General features: G+C 34.2%; 1 protein-coding gene across 1 annotated transcript in view; it reads left to right on the top strand.

The window, feature by feature from the left end:
- LOC100349442 (uncharacterized) overlaps positions 1 to 25,704 on the top strand; it is a 459,397-nt gene that overhangs the window by 212,489 nt on the left and 221,204 nt on the right. Inside the window, exon 9 of the mRNA XM_051827387.2 lies at positions 8,840 to 8,959. Coding sequence (XP_051683347.2) covers positions 8,840 to 8,959 — 120 coding nt within the window. The remainder of the gene's footprint in view (positions 1 to 8,839; positions 8,960 to 25,704) is intronic.

Here is a 25,704-nt window from a genome sequence, read left to right as displayed (position 1 = left end):
TACACACTCTCACAATTAGGTCACCTATGGTTCAACTTTTCTTCACTAATTTATGTGCTAACTTAATTAATCATCTATTAATTTATACATGGTAGTGAACCTTACTTAATAACCTATGAAGAAAATCCTGAATATTCCTAACTTCTGTATTTACTATATAATAAGCATTAACTTGGTACTCATTTGTTTTAAGTGACTGAGTAAAAATCATTGTCCATGGGTTTGGAAACTGAACCATGAGTTCAATAGGAAAAAGTTAAAGAAAACAATAATGCATAATTTTAAATGGTCAAAGATATCAATTTCAACATCATTTTTATTTCCCAATTAATATACAAATAAACAGTCATTTGGCTTTTCAATGAAAAATCTATTTGAGAAAGCTATAGAATTCACTTTTTCTGAAGAAATAAAAGGAAAATACAACCTGGAAAGATAAAAAAGACAATGTAGTTCAATAATGGAAATATTCTAATAATCCTAGATTCCTACATTTTTTTTGGTTCAAGTCTATTTGCATATTTGATGGGAGTAAAATTAGGGGGAAAATAATGGTATTATATGTATTTTCTTCAGTTTTAATTTGAGGTTTTCATTTATATGATCATTCATTTGATTAGACAAAATAAATGAATGATGTGAACAATTACTGTGATATAGACCTATCTTCCTCTTTGTCTCAATTTTATTAGATATTTAAAAAGTGTGTTTTTGTCAAAATCCATTCTTTTCAAAAAGGTTTACCCCGACTATTTAAAAAAATTTATGTACTTCCATTCTTTGTAACCCCTGCCTTTCCTACTAATTATTAATTCTAGAAGGAAAAGGCATCTTGGTGTTTGTAATGATATGTCTAAGAAAAACAATTTTCTTTAGGTTATTCTGATCTTCTAATATTATATGCTGTAAACTACATATTCCTTTTATAAAATGCATTTCAAAATAGCTTTCCAAGAATAAAAGTAAACATTTATAGCAAACCATGTTTTTTCAGGCAAATTTTTGTAAAAACCTGAACCTTAAACAAATGCATGCAATGTATGAATAGGGATCACACTTTACCAAAAAAAATTACATTTAATGATATTTAGTAATTGTGTACTGAAATATGCTAACAATCCTAAATCACAGATGCTTATTTGAAACATATGACAAATATTTGAGATAGTAAAATTGTTAAAGAGCAAGAAAAAAGATTAGGATGACTGTTTTGTAAAGGATTTACTATGTAAACTACCTTATTTTCAGTTAAAAGGGCACAACTTTTTTTTTCAACTGTGGTTTGATTTTGTTTAGAATTACATTGTGCATTTTGCAAAGCAGTTAAGCTTTCAAAGTACTTTTCTTAAGTATCTGTTTGCTGGTTGTGTTTGTAAAATAAAGAATTTTGGTTCTGCATGTTCACATATAAAATATATGTAAGGAAAAAGGGAGCAGAACAGAGAGGAGACAGGACATAGACTCACAGCCAAAACAAATTTATTCAAGAAGAAAAATATATTCACAGAGGTGCCAACTGCCGGCATGCACGCAGACAGAACACGTGGCAGAGAGCACAGCCTTCCATCAGGCTGGGTCTTATATGCCTTAGAATGCGCTAAGGGTTTGGAGGGAAGGACAGTGGGGAGAGCTGAGCTAGTTCATACAGGCTTTTCGAAGGCTTTCAAACATGGAAAAGAATACAAAGGTTGGGCTCGGAAAGAATACAGGGCTTAGGACTGAACTGGTCTGTTGAAAGAAGGGAGAGAGAGAGGGGTAAAGAGAATTTTATCTGTTTTTAGGTAAAGAGCTAAAATGGCTGAGGCTAACGTCCTTGTTACATCAATATGTACTATAAAATACTTGATAGTTTAGTGGAGAAAATGTGTGAACTATTTTTTAAGAAGCTAGAATGCATTTCTGTACCTTCTATGAAGCAAGTGTTTTGAGTTATGCTTCTTATGTGAGGATTTTTGATAAGTTCATTGTGTGTTATAGAATATTAAATTAAAGTCATGGCTATGCTAATATATTACATTGGATAAGAATGGATTTTTAACAGCCACGCAGAAGTTGTTATGGAAATTGGCCTTTGATTTTCATTGATCATTTGGTACTCCCATAACATGAATCACTTACATGCCAAACTGCTTTAGATTGCATTTTGTGTTTCTATGAATTTATGTTTGATGTGTGAGAGGGATGTGTATGTTCAGATAAGAGCATGCTTAACCTAAATAATGACTTTTAAATGAGATTTCTAAGTGGTAATATAATTTAGTAGCAAGAAAGGAATTACCTACATACTTCACATTTTCATCTTTCCTTCAAAAAGTTTTTATAACTTTTACTTTAGTTTGATTAATAAAAGTAATACATGTCTTTTGTAGACAAAAATTCAAACATAGCTCTATGAAAAATGAAAACCTTCCCCTCCCTGTTCCCCTGGCAAAATCCTACACCTAGAAGTTACTATTATCAATTGACTGATATTTATTTAACTTTTGGGCATTTTTACTAGATATAATTTAAAAATAGAAAAATATAAACATAGGATGTTATTTATGTGTTTTTTTTAAATGAATATAAAATCATAGTATACCATTACTTTGAAAATTGTTTCTTAAAGGTTTTAACATATGGACTCTACCTTCATTAATTTTTACTTTATATTTTAAAAGCAAGTTTTTAAATAATAATTTTTTAAGATTTATTTATTTATTTGAAAGTCAGAGTTACACAGAGAGAGGAGAGGCAGAGAGAGAGAGAGAGAGAGAGAGAGAGAGAGAGAGAGAAGTCTTCCATCCAATGGTTCACTCCCCAGATGGCCACAACCGCTGGAGCTGCACCAATCCGAAGCCAGGAGCCAGGAGCTTCCTCCAGGTCTCCCACGCGAGTGCAGGGGCCCAAGGACTTGGGACATCTTGTACTGCTTTCCCAGGCCACAGCAGAGAGTTGGATCGGAAGAGGAGCATCTGAAACCAGAACCGGCACCCATATGGAATGCCGGCACCTCAGGCCAGGGCGTCAACCTGCTGCACCACAGCGCTGGCCCCTAAATAATAAATTTTATTGTATATATCTATGGTATACAGATTGATGGTTTAAGATACCTATGTAGCAAAATGGTTACTATAGTGAACAAATTAACATATATATCATCTTAAAGTGAGGAAAGTGGGGTCTAATTTTTATTCTAGGTCTCAGCCATGCATAAGCAGAGGAATTCTTAATGCTGGCATATATAAGACAAATTTTATTCAAAAGTTGAGAAACTGAAAGCACAGTGGTTAGGAAAGGGCCAGAGGAGAAAAGGGGTGAGAAGGAAGTAGAGAGAAGGTAGTACCTCTTCCAATCCCCATCAGCAGAGAGAAAAATAGACCCTTCCCAATTGTAAGCCTGGAACCCAGGTGAAGGAGATATGTCCTGGGAAGGGATAGTTTGATTGACAAGTAGGAGTATAGAATTACATGGGTCAAGGGCTGGAGGCTTGTGCTTGTGACGTTCAGCTCCATGGTCCTAAACTAGTTATCCCATATGAATCTCACTTTATTGCCCATTTTGCCTCCCTTGTGGCAAGAGCAACTACAGTCTACTTGTTTATCAAAAATCTTAAATACAATACAGTATTAACTGTGATTGTCGTGTTGTACATTAGCTCTGTCGACTTGTTCATCCTATATATTTGCTAATTTTTTTTATCCTTTGACCTACATTTCCTCATTTCCCCACCCTGACCCCAACCCTGGTAATTATCCTTTTATTTTTTGTCCCTGTATACTTTACTCTTTTTTTTTTATTCCACATGTAAGTGATATTATTCAATACTTTTTCTAGTTTATTTCATTTAGCATTATGTCTCCTCAGTCAGTTCATGTTGGAGCAGATGGCAGAATCTCCTCCTTTTATTTATTTATTTTTTTTTAGATTTATTTAGTTATTTGAAAGGCAGAGTTATGGAGTTACAGAGAGATGGGGGAGACACACACAGAGAGAGAAAGGAAGAGGGAGAGAGAGAGAGATTGTCCATCCACTGTTTCATTACCTAAATTGTCACAATGGTCAGGGCTGGGCCAGGCCCAAGCCAGGAGCCAGGAGTTTCTTCCAGGTCTCTCAAAAGGGTGCAAACTTGGGCCATCTTCTGCTGCCTTCCCAGGTGCATTAGCAGAAAGCTGAATCAAAAGTGGAGCAGCTGGGACCTTCACAGGGACCCATATGGGGATGCCTACATTGCATCCTCTGTGCCTTAACCCTCCACATCACAATGCCTGCACCTCTCCTTTTTAAAGGCAGAATAATATTCCATTTTGTGAGCTGACACTTCAGAAAGTTCATGGAAAATAGAATTAAAATATTTTGTTTTGGTGGCAATCTTTTTGAAATCCATGTATAGTTTTTTTCACAATGAACATTTTTCACTAACTTTTTGTTAAGTTTTATAATTTTTTGTATTCATTTTTATAATTTTTTATTTTTATAATTTTTATAATTTTCTGTATTCATTTGTCCATTGGTGAACACCTGTTTTTTTTAAAAGATTTATTTATTTCAAAGGTTGAGTTACAGAGAGGCAGAGGCAGAGAGAGAGAGAGGTCTTCCATCTGCTGGTTCATTCCCCAGGTGGCTGCAATGGCCGGAGCTGCGCTGCTCTGAAGCCAGGAACCTTGGGGTGCGGGGGCCCAAGGACTTGGACTTGGACTATCTTCTCATTGCTTTCTCATGCCTCAGCACAGAGCTGTATAGGAAGTGGAGCAGCTGGGACTCGAACTGGCACCCATATGGGATGCCCGCACTGCAGGTGGTGGCTTTATCTGCTAAGCCACAGCACCGGCCGCAAGACACCTTTTTTTTCTTATAAATTTACTTCTATGAACACTGCTGTGATGAACGTGGAAATGCACATATTGTTATATGGTGGTGATTTCATTCCCTTTGGGTATATATCAGAAGTGGGATTTCTGTGTCATAGCATAGTTCTATTCTTAATTTCTTTTAGAACCTCCATACTATTTTCCATATGGGCTACACCAATCTGTGTTCCAACCATGGTGCACAAGGGTTCTCTTTGCTCCAAATCCTTGTCAACATTTGTTATCTCTTGTCATTTTGATAACAGATCTCTTAACAAGTATGAGGTGGTATTTATTAGTTTTGATTTGTATTTTCTGATGCTTAATGATGCTGTGCACTTTTCCATGTGCCTCTTGGCAATTTTTAAATCATTTTTGGAGTAATAGGTATTCAAGTGTTTTGCCCATTGTTTAATCAGATTACAAGTTTTTTTTTCTATTCAGTTGTATGTATTCATTTTACATCCTGGATATTAATCCTCATTAGATATACGATTTGCAGATATTTTTGTGTCTCTGTAAGCTGTATTTTCATTATATGGATTATTTACTTTTCAGTGCATAAATATTTTAGTTTTATGTATTTTAGTTTTATGTATTTTAGTTTGATGTAATCCCACTTATCTATTTTTGATTTTATAACCATAACTTTTGATGTAATGTCTAAGAAATCATTGTCACAGCCAATGTTAAGGAACTTTTCCCCTATGCTTTCTGCTAGTTTATGGTTTCAGGTCTTTCATTTAGGTTTTTATTCCATTTTGAATTGATGTGTGTGGTGTAAAATAAGAATCCAATATCATTTTTTTTGCATGTAGAAATCCAGTATCAAAGCACCATTTAGAATAAACTATCCTTTCCTCATTGTGTCTTTTTGGTATTTTTGTCAAAAACTAATTGACCATGTATGTTTGGATTAACTTCTGTACTCTATTTTGTTATACCAGTCTCTGTTATACAGTATCTGTTTATATGATACTACCACAGTGTTTTGATTACTATAGAATTATAATATAACCTTAATCAGGAAAGGTGATACCTCCAACTTTTTTTTCTCAGAATTGCTTTGACAACTAGGAATAAGGGAAGAGAGAAGGAAAGACAAAGAGAGAGAAAGAGAGATCTCCAACCACTCCCCAAATGACTATAGTAGCCCAGGCTGGACCAGACCAAATCCAAGAGCTTGGAGCTTTATCCAGGTCTCCCATATAGGTGCAGGGGCCCAGGCATTTGGGTCATCCTCCACTGCTTTCCCAGGTGTATCAACAGGGAATTGGATCTGAGGTGGAGTAACAGGGACTCAAATTGGCGTCCATATGAGATGCCGGCTGGCATCTCAGGTGGTGGCTAATTCACTATGCCACAATGCCAGCCTCTCTAGTATTTTCTTCTAAAAATTAAAAAGAATTGAATTTTCTATTTATACTATTAATCTAGCTTAAAAATTGCATGAGGTAGAAAAGATAACTAATTTTATTTTTCTCTAAAAAAAAAACCAGTTCCTGGAGGACCATTTATTGAAGTTTCTATTTGCCAATCCTTTTACTAAACCAAATCTAATTCGATATCTATCTATCTATCTGTCTATCTATCCATCCATCTACCTATATCTAGATAGATTAGATTAGATAGATAGATATAAAAGCTGAATTCTCTTGTATTTCCTTGGTTAACTTATCTACCCATGTGCCAATACTATACTGTCTTAATTACTATAACTTTCTACTATTAAGTTTTCATATCTCCACTTATGTGACCTTATGTGGAGTTTTTCACTTTTGCTTGCCCGTATCTATTTCTTGAAGCACTTGTTAAACATACATATAGATTCTTGGACCCTATCCTAGGCCTACTGAATAATAATTATTCCAATAAACAGTTCTCTTATACTTTTTTATATAACACACTTTTAAATTTATTACAAATACAATTTACATACTGACTGGGTAGGGTCTGATTACTTTGTATCTTCGGCTGGTTTTCCCAAGGCCAATTTCTAGAATTCAAATGCAAGCATTATTTATCTATTGATTAAACAGACACTAATTAGTTACAAGCTCAAAATTTAGCTTTTGTCCAGCAGCAAGTGAAAAGTAAAAGCAAGATGTCTTCAGTACATTTGCACTACTATGTGACTAACGAATGGATAACATATATAGTATGGTTACACTGGATAAAGGTATGATTCACCTCTTGGCCATATGGAACAGAATGACATGAAGTTTCATCTTGCTACTCAAACAGCATGAATTTCAATCTTATAAATTACTTATTTCTAGAATTTTCCACTTAATATCATTGGACCACAGTTTCTAATGGGTAATTGAAACCACAGAAAGCAAAACTGTGAATAAGGGAAGGAGGCTATTGAACTAATTCTTTACTACTCCAATACCATCATGAAAGCTCTAATTTATTCCCTTCTATTCACTTACCTCCAACATTTTCCCCTTGCTTCTATAGTCCAAGTTAAGTATTTAAATTGTAGAATATATTTCAGTAGGAAGATACTCAAGTGTGCAGAGAAAGTCAAATCATCTATGAGATTTTACAAATAAAGTTGGAATTCAATTGGACCCTAAAGCTGGAAGAAACTTAGCTAGGCAGAGGTGAAGATAAGGACATTTAAATCCAAAAGAACAATATGCAAATAAGAATGAGCTCTATGAACTGATTAACTATTTAGAAACTATTTAGAGCACAAAATTCCTGTTGGGTATGAATTTCATTCACTCAGTAAACATAGAATTAGTGTTGCAGGCACTGGATATAAACAATGGAGATACAAAAGACCATAAAGATACGATCCTTGCCTTAAATCTTACATTGTAACAGTCTCTGTTTCCCCATCTCAAAATGAAAAGATTGGACTAGATGTTATTTAAGATGATATCTAAGCTAAATATCTTTAATTCTGTTTTTAAGTAATCAATGTATGCATGTATGTACAGACTTTGCCATATTTGCATTTCAAATGTACATATCAAATTGAAATATTTTCCAGGGATAAGATATACATTTGGTACCATCATAAATATGGATTATTAGCTACAGTTTTTGTTGAAGTAATTAACAGTGCAAACTTCTTGGCTCTTCAAACATTTAAATCACTGTGTTTCTCATGACCCCTAGATTTAATCTTTCTACATATTCCTCAAAAAACCTTGAGAATCACGTTTACATCATCATACTCAACAATTATAAATATTGATGTAGCTTTACTATATGTGGGGAATTTGACTAAGTGATGAGGATTCTAAGAATTAGGTATAAGCTACAGTTTCTACTCTAATATTTACTGATAGATTGGCAGGTGGCTTTCTGGGCATTATTCATTAACTCACTCTTTTTACTGAAAGTTTTGAGTTCCGTTCCTATCCATTACTGATATTTTAAAGTTAAATTCTATGTGCTGTATTATATCAAAATATTCAAATTTGCACATTTCAAATCCTTTAGGAAGTTTGCTGTATTTAAAGGATATGACATTATGGTCCCTGAAAGCATATATAACTGGAATGTACAAAACCCCTACCAAAAGTACATTTTATTAATAAAGCTACAATCGATAGATATCTGTAGTTGTCATGACAAGTACATTTAATACCCACCATGTTTCTCTGCGGGTGGGATTCTGGGTGATGAATATTTTCTTCTTAGGTTCTTCTGGTTTTTTAAAAATTTCCACCAAAAAATTACAAAATAAGTGAGCATTTAAAATTATTTATTTTCACTTCTTCTTACTCATCTGAATGTTACCTATATCACAATAAAGAGGACTTATCAAATTAAGCCATTTTATTCTTTGATACTATACATTTGGCTCATTCTGGAAACCTTTTTTTGTTGGTGAAATATTTGTTTATTTTCATCCTGTTTTTGCATTGTGTATCTTTCCATATATATTCATTTTGTGAAAAATGAAAATGATGATAGTTACATATTAGCACAGAATTAATGACCTTAATATGAATTTCATGCATCTTTTTCTTTGTTTTCCTCTTTTCCAGTGCAAGAGTATGACCAAAATCTGTCACTACATAATTGCTTTGCCACCTGATGTTACAGGATCAGAAACAGAAGTTCAAGAATTTGTTACCACTGAAGAGAAGCCGCCTAGGGTGCAAGTGGTAAGCAATTTTAACAAAAAATTTATCACTAATGTGAAGCATTTATAAAAATTTATAAATATCTCTCAAATCCTGATACAGTGACAATTTATGCATTTTTTTATCTTTTATTCCAATGTTTTTCAATGTGCATAGTGGGTAAGGTGGTATAATCACATCTTTCTCATGTAGCCATATTAATTTTTAATGAATGTATCCTATACCATTGAATTTATGGACCATAATTTATTTAATCATGAAATTATTATTATATTTTCAGAATGCTATAAATTTTCAGGTGATAAAATTAAAACTGATATAATTAGCTGTTATGTATAATGCATTTTTAAGTATTTGAATAATTTCCTTGAATATATTCATAAAAGTTGGATTATGGTGAAAAGGGTATACAATTGTTTTAAAATTATTTGTATTTTAAAATTATATAACAGAACAATTCTCTAAACTCTATATCCTTTCCAATATTAGGTTTTATCTCTTTTCCCTGCTTCTGCTAGCATCATTTTATAATGAAACTTCAATTTATTTTAATTAGGAGTTTTTTTGTATGCTAATATGTTTCCAGCGTTTTCTGAAATTCTTTGTTATTAAAATTAATTTATATAATATGAAAATATTAACTGCTCATTATATAAAATGCAAAAGATGTGGATGAGCTTTTAATTGCTTAACTATAACAATGTGTATTTTGCGCAGTCTTTCTGCTTTTCATGCTTTATTATATGTGTGACATATATAGTTTAATTGTGTTGTCACAGTGTAATTTACTTGATATTTTCCTTGTGGTTGGCATTCCAGTTATTTTAAATTTCTGTTGTGCTAATATTATCAATACTTCTTTGATGTGCATATTTGTGCATCTTCATACATAAAGCATTATTTTTCAGGATCAGTTGCTTAGGCAAAGTCTCCTAAAATATAATGAAAAATTATTTTCCTAAAGGATTGTTTCAATAAATAGTTCTGTCAGCATCATTCATGTAAAATCAATTAATGATACTTTTACTACTTAAAGAAATAGAATTGACTACGTGAAAAATAATCTTAATCATATATGATTTTCTTACACTTAATGATGTCTTTTTTTATTATATTTATTAGCTATTTTTATTTCCTTCTGGCTGGATTACTTGTTCATAACTCTTGTTCATTTAACCAGTGTGGTCTTGGTGGTAATTTATATGTATTATTATATTACTTATATTTATAAATATCAAGTTGATTATGAAGATTTTCATAATACATTGAGTTAAGGTATTTTAAAGACAGAGATTAAGAAGTAAAAAAGATTAATTCCCAGTGAAGAGAGCTGAAATTTTTAAGGGCAGTATTGTTAATTAAGCAGTAGCCCATTCATAATATGATTACATCTGTCTTTTTTATTTACGTTAGTTTCTACTAGTTTTTTGGAGTAATGTCATTATGACTTAGAACTGCCTAAATGGAGGGCAAATAACCTTCATATTTTCTCCAAGAGAATGTTTTGATGTGAATGTTTTTCAAGCTATAGCTTGAAGTAACCTTTCAAATGTCATGCTAGTATTTTCAGAATAATATTCATCTAATACTAAATCTTACTTTATTGTTTTCTGTATTTGCATAACAAAATTATTACAGTTGCTTGGAAACCTAATTTTGATGTAACGATTTAGTGAAAGAGAAGGGGTAAAATTTCTTATTATAGAATTGTTTGGGTTGAAATAATCAGTTAATGATCTGAAAATTAATAGACTTTTTAAATCATAACTGCTCTTTTATTGTTCAATCAGATCCTGCTGTTATTAAACTGTAAATTGTGAGCAAAAAATGACATTATTTGCTGACAGTGAAGTACACAAAGTAATAATTTAAAATATTGAATAATAATGTGGGTTTTAATCAGAGTCTGAATTTTAACCATATCAACAAAATTTACAAATCTAAAACATGTTAGGAAATGAATGTCATAAATGCAAACAAATTGGAAAAAAAGAAAAGAGTTAGTGTATGAACTAGTTTTCTTGAAATCCCTGCTTTTTCACTAATTACTTAAATGTGGACTTCGACAACATTTCCTCCTTATCTTCAGTTTTCTCATATATAAAATGTGGAAGTTCAGTGAATAACAACTGAGGTCACTTACAGCTCTATAGATCTAAAATAGTTTAACATGTCTGCTGTCTTGTTTCTTTCCATAGTGGCCTCTTAGAGAAACCATTAATTAACGCACGTATTCTGCCCTGTGGTTAATTAATTCCTAATATGCAAATGGATTGAGTTTATTGGTTTTTATCAAAATGTTTGTTCTGTAGCTATAGGTTTTGCTGTACTGGGGGCAAGGAGGGAGGATGGTAGGAATTCCAAGGACAGCAAATCAGATTTTTTTCTGAATCATACATTATCAGAGGAAAATTCAGGTTTTCAAGAGCTTGATCTTTATGTAGTTTGGGGTCCTTCTTTTTAAAAAATGCAAAATTGTGAATACAAAATAGCATACAAATTGAACACCTAGAATTAAAAAAATTACAATGGATTATAAATTTATAAAGCTGCTAAATACTGTAAACATCAACTACTCTCACAGCATTGGCAGGAGCTGATACAAGAGAGGGGCCCTCTGCTGCCATTGCTGGAAGCCAGGTGACCCCCAATGGCCCAATCACAGGTGTCAGCTCCACCCCCACCCTAATGAGATTCATTGCTCCTACTTCCTTGCCCACTCCCGGCAAAGTTTAAAGAGGACCTGTTCCTGAACACGTGGCTCTCTCACTCTCTCGCTCTCTCTCTTTTTGTCTCTTGATATCTCTCTCACTCTCTCTCTCAATCTCTCTCTTACACTCTCCTTCTCCCTCTTTTCCTTCCTCACCCTTCCCTCTGGTCTGTTGGGTTTCCCCACCAATAAACCCTTCTCTTAAAAAAAAAAAAAAAGAGAGGGTCCCTAAAACTTAAGCTTTGTTAGCTACATGGTAAATTTAGGCATGCTTGTTCTTGTGTGTACTTCTCTCTGGCTCCACTCCTTATTTTTAACAGTTCTTCTAACACCATGGACACAAGGTACGCGAAAGAAGAAAACAACATTGGAGTTCAAACTGTAAATACTGTATAAATATGGCTTTTGTGTCAGCAAGGAATGTACCACGCCAGTATGCTTCCCTTTATATTAACTACCTGGGTTACTCTTGCTCTATCTTATTCAACACTGACCACAAAGTTGCAGCCTCTTTGGTTGGGGTGAAAAGCTTAGGAAATGCTTTAATTTAGATGGCTAAAGACACCTACCCACAAATGTGGCCTAATCTCAATCACATTTACAACAACTAATAAGTTTCTTACCTGGGACTATTATTTCATGTCCAGGGAAATGTACTGGCACGTTGGCATCATCAACATCCTGTCACACTCATCTTTCATCTCAGATGCCGATGGCTGACTCTGTGTGCTTTTTGTGCACTTCATGTGTGGATAATTCTGACTGTTGATTTGATCAAAGCTTGTGAACACTTCATCTGTTTTCATTTTCATAGCCTATTTTGTTGTACAATTGAGGTTTGTATTGTGTGCTATGGTTTTCTTTAGCAGAGTTTCTTCTAGTTTTTGACAATTAGTTAAAATACAGTGTTCATAGTATTGCAATGCTCTGAGTAGGCAATGATACTATAACTATAGGATCTATCATGTTCCAGGAAAATGTGACATCTATGCCAATTCTTGGTTATCAGCATCAGCATTCCAAACAAAATTCAGACACAAAATTTAATTCTACCTTTGGAATTTAGTATGTAGATTGCCAATCAATAGGTGTGGGTAGAAATCAATATGCCTTATTAAGAAAATGGACTAAAAGTAGAGGGAAGTTACCCAGAAATGATTAAATGGTAGGAAAAATCAACTGTAGCACATGAAAAATGGAGAAATTAAGAAGTGATTGTATCTATCTAAGTCGATATAAACTTATCTAGTATTTTAAATTTATTTATTCAATAAGCAGAATGCTATACAGACAGAAAGAGCTCCTATCCATTGGTTTACTCCCCAAATGCTCACATTGCCCAGGGCTGGGCTGGGGCTAGATCCAGGAGCTAGGAACTCAATCATGTGCATTGTAGGAACCTAAACTTCTTAAGCCACTTCCAGTAGTTTCGAAGATTTAAAAATCAGATAGGCTTAAATATGAACTTCTCTGTTTTCAAATAAATCAGTAGTAGAAATATAAGAAATGCTAGAAAAGAACTACAGAATGTGTGTTTGTATGTTGACATTGTGCATGGCTATAAGTTATTTTCATTGTAAAGATGCATCATGTGAAAGGAGTGTTGTCTGTCCCTCAAAATGCAGTACATTGTAGAAATCTATCATTTAGCTCCAAAACGTGGCTCTGTCCTTCTACCTTTAGAAGCCAGATTTCAGTTCTATCCCCGGGAGACAATGGAAATTATGAACTATGTTACAAAATTGTCAAACTTCAGTGCTTCATCTCTGCTCAAAAGGAGAAGCATAGAACCACTTAGCTGACATTTTGTTTCTATTCAAGTGACAAGACCCAGGAAATGAACCAGAAGCCTACAGTTAGACACGCTAGGCTCCCAGCATTCTAGATGAACATTTCTAAAGTAACCCTTCAGTCAATGACTGCTACACACCTCCCTCTGGGATGGAGAGCTGTGTTAAATGATCCTCATTAGGAAGATGCTTCACAATAGCTCAGATTTAAACAAGTATTGATTTGGAACTCAGAGTACCTGACCTTTTCTTTTGCTTTCATTCTTTTTGCCACTCCATCTCTCTTCTTTCCCTCCATGCTCTCCCCCGTTGGCTCCAAGTGCAATATAATCAGTTACTTGAATACCCACAGTCTTTCTTTCATGAATATTTTATGCAATGCTATGGGAATGGGGCAGTGAATTCAGATTCCATGAATGGAAATTTAAAGAATGTCCATGATCCTTTATTGTTTACCCTGGAAGACACAACTCCATACATTTTGCTCTTAATATGAGAAGATCAGTTCATGTCTTAATTCAGATTTTAAAAATCTGCATTGAGTGTAAGAAACCAGTGCAGGCACCATCTCATATTTTACTTTCACATCCATCATTTCTTTTGAAATGCATACCTTCATTTAGTTTTGTCCTTAAAATAATTCTGTGATAGCACAACATTTTTATCATATCTATTTTAAAAGTTAAGAAACTGAGGCCCAGATACATTTTACCCCTCTCTATCCATTTGTCAGGGCATTTTATCAAATTGAGTTAGGTTGTCAGTATTACTTATTTTTCCATTTAATCACCTATGATCAACTGTCTTTTCTCAGAAGCTAAGGCAAAATTTCACCTCTACGAAAAACATCCCCCTATAAAGCTCCAGACCCCTCTTAATCTGAATATATAACCTTACCATATTCGTCAGCAAAGCTATTGGGCCAATCATTTTTAACTTCTTGAGAGTACCTCAAATAATGTTGGATTCGGTGTTCTGTGTTAATTTCCAACTGAAAACTACCAGAAAAGATTGACTACTTCTAGAAAAATCTTTAAAGACATTGGAGAACTAACACTGAGTGAAAAATATGAGGCCAAGAGCTGGGAAAAGGAAACCCAGACAGTAAGGCAGTGCAAGCCAGAAGACAATGAAATGCTATTTTCACAAAGTGATCTGAAAGAAGAAAAATAATGGCCAACTTGGAATTCTTTTTCCTATAAAAATGTCCTTCAAAAGTGAAAGTGAAATTAAGACTTTTTGGACAAAACAAAGGTGAAAATCTGTGACCAGCACACCCAACTAAAGGCTGTTGTTCAGAAGAAGAAAAATGATTCCAGACTGAAGCTTGAGGATGCAGAAAGAAGAGCAACAACAATGGTAAATACGTATGTAAATCTAAATGGTTATTGACTATGTAAAATAATAATAGAGGTACTAATCACATGGGATTAAAATTATATAGAACTTAAACTCATTACCATGATGGCAAATAAGGAGAGAAGAAGGTAAATGAAGTTAAAATGTTCTAAGGCCCTTGCATCATCCAAGACGTGAAGAAAGTATTTTGATAAGCCATAAATGCTTGTGATAACCACTGAAAGAATAATAAAGTACTGTAAAACTATCATTCAATAGTGGAGAAACAAGAAAAAGGAAAACACAAAGCAGGAAAAGTGGAAATCAAGTAGTAAAATGATAGATTTAAACCCAAGCATATTAATAATAGCGCTAAACAGACCAAATGTTCCAATCTAAAAAAAAAAAAAAGTCACATTGCTTGTTGCAAAGGCAACTAGAAGCTACTTACAAGAGACTCACCTAAAATATAAAAATATACAGTGTTTGTGTAAAATGATACCGTGCAAATAATTACTAAAAGAAAGCTGGCAAAACAAATGAAGTAGATTTTAAGACAGAAAGCTTTATTAGAGATTAATATATTTTTGTAAAATAAAATGTTAATTTGACCTGAAAGGTAAAATAATTTTAAACGTGTATGTATTTAATTGTAACCTCAAATAAAGGGAAAATTGGGAATCTATTCAGCTACAAAATTAAAAAAATAATTCTTATCTTACAGGTAATCTTAATTCCTCCTCTCCAGATACAGAGGAGGCCATTTATCCTCCTTTAAAAGTGTGATCTTTTCACCCCCTCATGTCTTCCAGTGTGTATTTCTTTTCACGTTTGCTTTCCTCTTGACATTATCTTTCAGTGGATAATTTCACTTAACTATAGATAGGGTGAATTGTCTCCTATCCCCAAAATAGTCTTTGCTTCTGCATCGTCCTTTAACTATTTTATAATCTTTCTTTTTTACTTCTAAGTTAAGATTTCTACAAGCACAGTCAATGTTATGAATCCCACACCTCACATCCAATGTTCAGGCTACAGAAATCAAACTTCTGCAGTAACTGTTCTACTGAAAGCCTTCATCTTGTTTGACAGATCTGTAATGCAGTTGATTACTGCTTCTTTGAAACTTTTTCTTACAGTGGCTTTTGTGATACTATAGACTCTGGATTCTTTTCCCAATTTTCTGGCCTCAAAATCAGATTTCTTTATGCCATAAATGTTGGTATTCTATAGTTTCTCTTAGGATTTTTTTCCCTTCACTCCCTTTCATCAGTGTTTTTCAAGATGTGGACTTTTAACAATATAAATCAAAATCATATCAGGCAACTTTTAAAAAATGTAGATTCCTGAACTATGCCAGATACCTTCTGAATCAGAATGTGTGGTGAACGTGGCTTACAATTGTGCAATTTTTAACAAACTCTCAGTTATTCTGATGCACAGCAATGTTATAAAATACTGCCTTTTCATAGGTAATTTCACCTTAAGTAAACTCCCTAGGATTTTTATTATTCATGTTCTGATAACTTATTTTTTCTTTAACTTTTATTTAATAAATATAAATTTCCAAAGTACAGCTTTTGGATTACAGTGGCTTTCCCCCCCCCATAACTTCCCTCCCACAACCCTCCCATCTCCTGCTCCCTTTCCAATTCCATTCACATCAAGATACATTTTCAATTATCTTTATATACAGAAGATCAGTTTAGCATATATTAAGTAAAGATTTCAACAGTTTGCACTCACACAGAAACACAAAGTGTAAAGTACTGTTTGAGTACTAGTTATAGCATTAATTCACATTGTACAACATATTAAGGACAGAGATCCTACATGGGGAGTAAGTGCACAGTGATTCCTATTGTTGACTTAACAATTGAACTCTTGTTTATGGCATCAGTAATCACCCTAGGCTCTAATCCTTTCTCCCTCTCCATGCCTTCAGGAACTCCTAGAACCCAAATGTTGGTTTTTTTAATAGTATCCTGTAGATTCCCGACAATATTTTTTAGATTTCTAAGTTCCTTTTCTTTTCTTTGGTTTGACTGTATACTTTCCTGTTCTCTGTCTTCTAAGTCCAATATTCTCTCTTCTGCTTCACTCATTCTGTTTTTAAGGCTCTCTAATGTGTTTGTCATTTGATCTATTGAATTCTTCATTTCATTATGATTTCTCTTCACTGTGACAGTTTCACGTTCTGTTAGTTTCTTCATTTCAGTTAGATTCCTCCTTAATATTTCATTTTCACGAGAGAGATTTTCTATCCTGTCCAGTAAGGATTTCTGTAGTTCAAGAATTTGTTTTCGAGAACTTCTAAATGTCTTATCATAATTTTTTTGAGATCCGTATCTTGCATTTCTTCTATCTCATCATCTTCATAATCTTGAATTGGAGTGTCATATTCGTGTGGGGACGTCATAATGTTTCCTTGGTTTCTGTGTTTGTTGCTTGGCATTGTGAGGAAATTCTTTTGTTTCTTCTTCTTTTTTTTCCTCTCTGTGGTGGATTTTCTTGTTAAATTATGACTCTAGATTTAGTGGACTGTCTGCTTTAGGTGGATCTTTAGAGGCTTGTGATGGGTGTGTCCAGAGGGCTCTATTCATTTCTTCAGGGTTAAGGGTGTGCCAAAGGTGACACACTCAGGTTTGGCATGGTAAATCAATCTCTCTCTCTCTCTCTCTCTCTCTCTCTCTTTATTCAGATGGGAAGTAATTCCCCATAGCTGAGCTATTCTCCTTGAAGGCAGTCAGTGTCTGAGTGCTGGGCCTTGTGCGTATAATATTCGTCTACTCTGTCCCAAGGACCACACAAAGGATCTGTGCAATCCTCAGTGTAAGCTCAAATTCCCCTGTAATCTCCCACTGGGTTGCCAAGGTTACCGAGTTTGTGGCGTCTCCCACTGAGTACTCACGTCTCAGGTACTCTGTGAGTTCTCTCACACACCCTCAGTTTTTTTTCACAGTCACAGTTCATAAGCTCCGCAAGTTCACTAGGTCTTAACCTCCTGATATTTCTCCCCACCAAATCAGGTGGAAGGGTTATATTCAGGTTTCTGAGGAATCTCCAGACTGACTTCCATAGTGGCTTTACCAGTTTCCATTCCCACCAACAGTGGGTTAGTTTCCTTTTCCAGTGCTGGTGCGTAGACTCGGCAGCTGCGGTCCCGAGCCGTGGGTGCCCATGCCCTCCATGTAGGTCCACCTAACTCTTCCCTGAAAATATAGTATCTGCACTAAGATTCATGAAACTTCGTTTGTAATCTTAGTTCTATTAACTACTAACTGTTTGACCCTTGTCAACTCACTGCCCTTCACACAGTTTCAAATCCTCATTTGTAAAAATGAAGGAGTTGGCGTAAACTTTAAGCCATGTAACACTAGATAAGTTATTTAACTGCTCTTAACTTTCTTAGATAGATAATGAAGTTAATGATACTTACCCAAACGGTACTTACTTCAGGAAGTATCCAGTAAAAATGAGAGATTACACTATTAGTTGCTATTTTAAAGAGGATCCCTGTGAACATTCTAAAGCTTCATCTCATAATACATTCTTATTTATACAGAATTCCAACAAATTGTTAATCTTATCTTCGTATCAAAAAATAGAAATAATAATAATAAATGAAATTAGATAAGTGATCATTTCCAAAATTGAATTTAAAATGTGTAATTATTCAAGGTAAATAATCATTGTGCCTGCAGAAAAATGTGAAGAATTAAATGTAGCTACATTTGAAATGCACATTTTTATAAATATACAAATAGTTTTTGATAAATCAGCATGATGAGCTTTTGTGGAAGTAAAGAGGATTGCCAAGAAAAATATTCAGCCTCAAAATAGTATGTGCCAGAGAAAGAAGAGAACAAGTTTTTCATTCATTCATTGATTCAATAACAATGAATCCTTCAATATGTTTATCAGTTTGAGCATTATATTCTTTTCCTTTCAAAGCATGGCATCTTCTTTGATCACAGTGACTTCTCCAATTGTTTTCTAAGTCCTTAAGCCGAGCTTCTTCAAGATTTAAGGACAACCCTTCTTCTCCAAACACTGTACCACTATTAGCAAAAGCCATATCTTTTAGTTGGTTCTTTCTTTTTAATTTTTTTTTAAATTTTAAGATAACATTTTTAATTTACATTGTACTCAAAGGCATTATGTTCCACTAATAAAGACTTCAGCTGATAAAAAATAAAAAGACCATAGTTCAGCAGGGATATAGGCAAGGGCTATAAACAATAATCAAATGAAAATATACCTATTTTACTCATGTATAGTAAATTTTAAAAGGATTTTGATCATTAAAACTATAGTGGTATATCATTCTTTACAATTTGTGTCACAAATATTTCAGAGTTTGACAAAACACTATATTTGCAGGAAAACTTATACATACAGGCATTTCTTTTTTGTTTTTGATTTTTTACAATTTTATCTCCCACATATATGGGAACATTAAATATTTGTCTTTCTGTGTCCAGCTTACTTCACTCAAAATGATGTCCTTCAGTTGCAACCATTTTGATGCAAATGATTTAATATTTTTGTAGTTGAATGATATTCCATTGTGTGTTTATTATATATATATATATAATCACATTTTCTTTATCTATTCACCTGATGATAGACACCTTGGTTGATTCTGTATATTGGCTAATGTGAACAGTGCTTCTAAAAATATGGTGGTGCAGATATCTATTTGATACAATGTGTTTATTTCTTTTGGGTGCATAACCAGTAGTGGGATTTCTGGATCATAAGGCAAATTTCTAGTCTTTCAGGATCTCCCCAAATCTGGAGCTTTAACTACTACAATCCAAAGACCAAGTTTTAGCCTATTCAAAATGACTGTACACAGAGCTTCTCCTAAAGACTTATGATCAACGTTGCTCAGTGAGCATTGGCAATTTCAAGGGTAGGTACAATGGGATGGACATGAGAAATGCTCTTTTCTCTCAACAGACCATAGATATCCTGGAATTCAGATTTTTGACCTTTTGTTATATTAGTAACATATAGAGAAATGCATCTTCCATCAAATTTTATTCCTTCAATAAATTCTAATTCACCTTCAGTGTTATGCCATCCTTTACTGTGAATACACTCTTTCTTCCAATCTTTTTCATTGCAACAGAAATGATGCCAATTCCTGCCTCTGCCTGCAGAAATCACAGCAACCTGAGGAGTTGCTTCAGTTGTTGCAACAGGTTTAAGCTGCTTCTTTTTTTTTTTTTTGATTTCTTTATTTATTTGAAAGTCAGAGTTGCACAGAGAAGGAGAGGCAGAGAGGAAGAGAGGTCTTCTATCCGCTGGTTCACTCCCCAATTGGACAAAACAGCCCGAACTGCACCAATGCGAAGCCAGGAGCCAGGAGCTTCCTCTGGGTCTCCAACGTGGGTGCAGGGGCCCAAGGACTTGGGACCTTGTACTGCTTTCCCAGGCCACAGCAGAGAGCTGGTTCGGAAATGGAGCAGCCTGGACTTGAACTGGTGCACATATGGGTTGCTGGCACTGGAGGTGGAGGTTCTTCCCGCTAAACCACAGCACCAACTCCCAGGCTGCTTCTTAAGCTCAATAATTGCATCTTCAATAGCTGGCATAATAACTTTTCCGATTTCCCTGTATTAGCACCTTGGCTAATCTTCTTGAATCTTTCTTTGGCAATAGAGCATGCCAGTACCTTAGTATCAATCACGCCACCCACCAGCCTATTTAATTGTGTTATTGAAAACATATTGAACAAATTTTGTTCCAATATTTTTATATTTAGCCTTTATGCCAATTGACTCTGCAGCATTTATACCATCCTTTGTTGCTTGGAAACTTCCCCAATTCTTTTTTTTTAAGATTTATTTATTTGAATGAAAGAGTTACAGAAAGGGGGAAAGACAAAGAGAGAGAGAGAGACCCAGCTTCCATCAACCCATATGGCTGCAATGGCCAAGACTGGGCCAGGCCAAAGCCAGGAATTAGGAGCTTCTTCTCAGTCTCCCACAAGGGTAACAGAGCCCAAGCACTTGGGCCATCTTACACTGTTTTTTTTTCAGGCTATTAGCAGGAAGTTGGATGGGAAGTGGAGCAGCTGAAACATAAACTGGCATCCATAGAGGATGCCTGCACTGCAGGTGGCAGCTTTACCTGCTAAGCCACAATGCCAGCCCCTGGGGCCTTCCTCATTTCTGTTCAATAGCCCCTTTTCTTCCTTATAGCCTCCTTATAATGGCTATGGCATCAGCTAAAATGTCTACAATTTGAAGCATTATGGGTCAAGCATCTGCACCAAATTTTATATTTTGGCAACCACTGTCCTGGACACTGGTCTCATCTGGCAAAGTACTGTGAATAATTAAAGTGTTTCTTCAGGGTTACACTAAGTAGTGTACGTGGGAAGGCAGAACTTGGTAAGGGAAATACAGAGCACAGGGCACACATGGCAGTAAGCCCAAGTTCCTTTTGTTTGCTGTTCCCCTACTCTGGGACACCATCAGTGTCTTTAGATCACTTTTGGCCCTCTGGTGGTAGTAGTTGGGATTATAAAATATCCCACAAATAAAGCAAGTAAATAACATCCTATTTCTGTTTATATCGGTTAGCTGTTTTGAAATACAAAGGTTGATTCTACTTGCTAAAAGCACAGATCTGGCAATACTTCATTTAGTTTGAAAAAAAAAGTTGATTCCAACACAGTGAATTTGGAGGTAGTAGAAGGCTCTTAATATATTAATATAGAAAATACAATTAGATACTCAAGTGCCATATAATTGGAGAATATAATGAAGAGACTGTAGTATTTTACTCTTTTGAATACTAATTCCCTTATCATATACAATGATAAAATTATGCCTATGACACGTAACAATCATTTGTTCAAAGCTCTCCTTCTCCTTCAATCCTTGTTCAAATCTCTTCTCCTTCACAATGAATTTGATTTGTTTCAATTATTTATCAGCATAGCTCAGGCTTTCTAAAATAAATATTCTGATTTTGTATGTTATACATAAAGATGTGACTGTATTTTCCTTGGTTAAAGACCAATAATAAGAGAATCTTCACCCAAAATTATTACTATAGTGTCTTTAATGTTTCATGGTTGATTGAAATGTCTCGGAACCTGAATAACTGCACAAAATGAGCAAGTTAATAATGTTTTATATTATTAGCCTCTCAAACTTGTAGGATATTAACCATTCATCAAATTATTGTATGTACTTGTCTTGTATATTATCAAAACTGGAAGATTACTTTTCAAATGTGGATATGTATCACATTTTATCTTACAGTTTACGTTCTAATAAGTTTTACATATAAAGTAAATATTTAATATGAAAGAATATATTTCTTTTAAATTTTTTGTATATACAATTATACACATATAATGATGCTTACTACCTTTCCTCACTTCTCCTTCCTTTTAATTTTTGCAGCAACAAATTACAACTTAATTTATAATCACAAACTTAATCCTGCACTAAAGAATACAAGTAGTAAGAATAAAGACCACTGTTCTGCAAAAATATAGAAAACAACTGTAAATGATAATCGAATCTCAAGAGGTTAATTTCACTCATATACATTACTTTTTTGTATTCTATATATTGTTACCACAATTCAGAAAAAACATATTTGTCTTTCTGGGTCTGGCCTTTTTCACTAAGCATAATAGTCTCTAGTGGCATCCATTTTGTTGAAAAAGACATAATTTCACTCTTTTTTATGGTCGAGTTGTATTTCATAGTATATTTCTTTATTCAGTCATCAATTGATGGACATATGGATTCCATACCTTAGCTATTGTGAGTTGTACATGAAGGTACAAATAATTCTTTCATATGCTGAGTGACTTTTTTCCTTTGGGTAAATTCCAAGGAGTGGTATGGGTGGGTCACATGACAGATCTATTTTCAGATTCTGAGGAATCTCCACACTATCTTCCATAAGGATTGTACTAATTTACATTCCCACCAACAGTAGCTTTTTCTTCAAATCCTCACCAGCATTTGTTATTTTTTTATATTTAGATAATAGCCATTCTAACTGGGTCTAGGTGAAACCTCACTGTGGTTTTGATTTGCATTTTCCTGATAGCTAAGTGATCCTGAGGATTTTCTTTGTATATGTTGGCCATTTGTAATTCATTATTTGAAAAATACTTATTTATATCATTTGCCCATTTACTAACTGGATTATTTTGTTTTGTTATTACTGAGCTTCTTGAGGTCCTTCAGTATTTTGGATATTAATCATTTATCAGATATACAATTGCAAATATTTTGTCCTATCCTGTCAGTTGCTCTTCACTTTGTTAAGTCTTTCCTTTTTGTGCAGAAGCTTCTTAACTTGATGTAATCCCATTTATTTTTGCTTTTATTGCCTGTGATTCTGGGGTCTTATCCAAGAAATCTTTTCCTATGCCAATGTATTGCTGCATCTCTCCTATGTTTTTCTCTAGTAATTTGATGGTTTCAGGTCTTAGGTGTAGATCCTTGATCCATTGTGAGTTGATTTTTCTATAGGATGTAAGGTAGGAGTGTTATTTTATACTTCTGCATGCAGATATCCAATTTTCCAAGTACCATTTGTTGAAGATATTGTCTTTTCTCCAGGAAGTGATTTTATCTTGTTTTTCAAATATTAATAGGTTGTAGATAGTTGGTTTAATTTCTAAGGTTTCTAATCTGTTCTGTTGGTCCACATGTCTATTCTGATGCCAACTTTGATTTTATTGCTTTTTCTATTCAGGAACTTTTGTGTTTCCATATGAAGTTTAGGATCATTATTTTCTAGATCCAAGAAGTATCTATAAACTGCTTTGGGCAGTATGAACATTTTGTTGATATTAATTCTTCTAATCCATGAACATGGAAGATTTTTCCATTTTTGTGTCTTCTTCTGTTTCTTTCCTTAATGTTTTATAATTTTCATTAGATATTTTCATGTTCTTGGTTAAATTTATCTTCAGGTATTTAAATTTTTTGTGGCTATTGTGAATAGGACTGATCATACAAGTTCTTTCTCAGCCATAATATTTTTTCTGTATGCAAATGATATTCATTTTTGTGTGTTGATTTTATATCCTGCAGTTTTGCCAAACCCTCTGACGAGTTCTAATAATCACTAAACGGAGTCTTTGATTCCCCTACATTTAGTATCATATCATCTACAAATAGGGATAGTTTGACATTCTCTTTTTCCATTAGTTTCCCTTTGATTTCTTTTTCTTGCCTAGTGGCTCTGGCTAAAACTGAAACTAACTGAATAATAATGATGAGAGTGATAATTATTGTCTGGTTCTGGATCTTAGTGGAAGTCCTTCCAGCTTTCCCCCTTTCTATATGGTTTTGGCTGTGGGTTTGTCATAGCGTGCCACAATTATGATGTGGTATGTTCCTTGTATATCAAATTTGCTTAAGGTTTTTTAACATGTAAGGATATTTTATTTTATCAAATGCTTCCATTGCAGTGAATTAATGTGATGTCTTGAGTTTGTTGATTTGCATATGGTGAACCATCCCTGAATCGTTGGTATGAATCCCAGTTGGTCCAGGTGTAACCAGTTAATCTCCAATATTATTTTGGATCCTGAACTCTAAATATTACATTGAAATGAATATTGCTTTTTACCCCAAATAGCAGTCTAAGTCCATCCATTGTGTTATATTTAATTTCATACTTACCCCTAGGAGAGGTTAGCCAAAAGGGTTGTTAATTCATGTGATATATTACACTCAATTTCCCTTTTAACAATTTAGTTATTTGAAATAAAGAGCAACACAGAAAGAGGAAATAGAAAGAGAGAGACAGAGAGGGAGAGAGGGAAGGTGACAGAGAGAGAGGAAGAGAGAGAGAGAGTGGGAAAGAGAGAGATCTCTTCTATCCTGTGGTTCACTGCCTAAATGCCTGCAATAGCAGGGCCAAGGCAAAGCCAGGGGCCAGGAACTCCATCCAAGTCTCCCACATAGGTAGCCCTGGGCTGTCTTCCACTGCCTTCCCTGCTGCATCAGTAGATAATTAGATCAGAAGTGGAGCAGCTGGGACTGGAAGTGGCACTCCAATATACAATGCTGGTAGAGCAAGTGACAGCTTAACCTGTTGCATTACAACATCAGCCCCTTTACATTAATTTTAGACCACCTTTAAATTGCAATTACTATAAAATGAATGCCCATAATATTTTAATTTTTACCTGATTCTGGGGTTTAAATATTTAAATAGCCCCAGTCGAGTAATTTAATCAAATTTCCCAATTGGAAGAAATATTTGAAAATGGTTTTGCATATGCTTTGATTCAGTAAAAGCCAATGCTTGCTTTGCTTTTAATAATAGAATTATCTCTTTTAAGTAGAGTTTATTAAGTTGGTAGAGCCTTGTTCTCATCAACTATTTATAGATTTTGATTACTCAAGCCTTTTAGCTAGATAATAGATTTACTGAAAGTAAAACTTAATGCATTATTGAATGAAATTATCCAACTCATGTAGGTGCCCAGTCAATCCAACAACATCTAATATCTGATAGAATTTGTATATACCACCTTTAAAAATCTATAATATAGAAGAGAATCCTCTGATTCAGAAAGGTGAAGTTCCTTAGGACATATAACTAGTCCTGAAATGCGTGCAGATGTTTGTACCTTAATAATGTTGAGAATAATTTTAAAGGTGACAAAATCACTTTCTGAATCTTTTCCAGGAACTCAAAAGAGTTCATTACATATGAAGATACAATCACAGGAAAGACTATCCAATGTGTACATACCTAAGTGAGATCTTTGTAAATCTCCCAGAATATTTACCTTTATTTGTAAAGGAATATTTCCTTAACTACAGCCATTTTTATCCTCAAATTATGTATATACATATATATATATGCACACACACATACACACACTACACACACAGTTTTGTGTCTGTGCATACATATATCCA

Source organism: Oryctolagus cuniculus, chromosome X (genome assembly GCF_964237555.1).
Source record: "Oryctolagus cuniculus chromosome X, mOryCun1.1, whole genome shotgun sequence".
Classification (NCBI taxonomy): domain Eukaryota; kingdom Metazoa; phylum Chordata; class Mammalia; order Lagomorpha; family Leporidae; genus Oryctolagus; species Oryctolagus cuniculus.
Note: the sequence above shows the minus strand (reverse complement) of the source record. Positions and strands in the feature narration are given on the sequence as shown.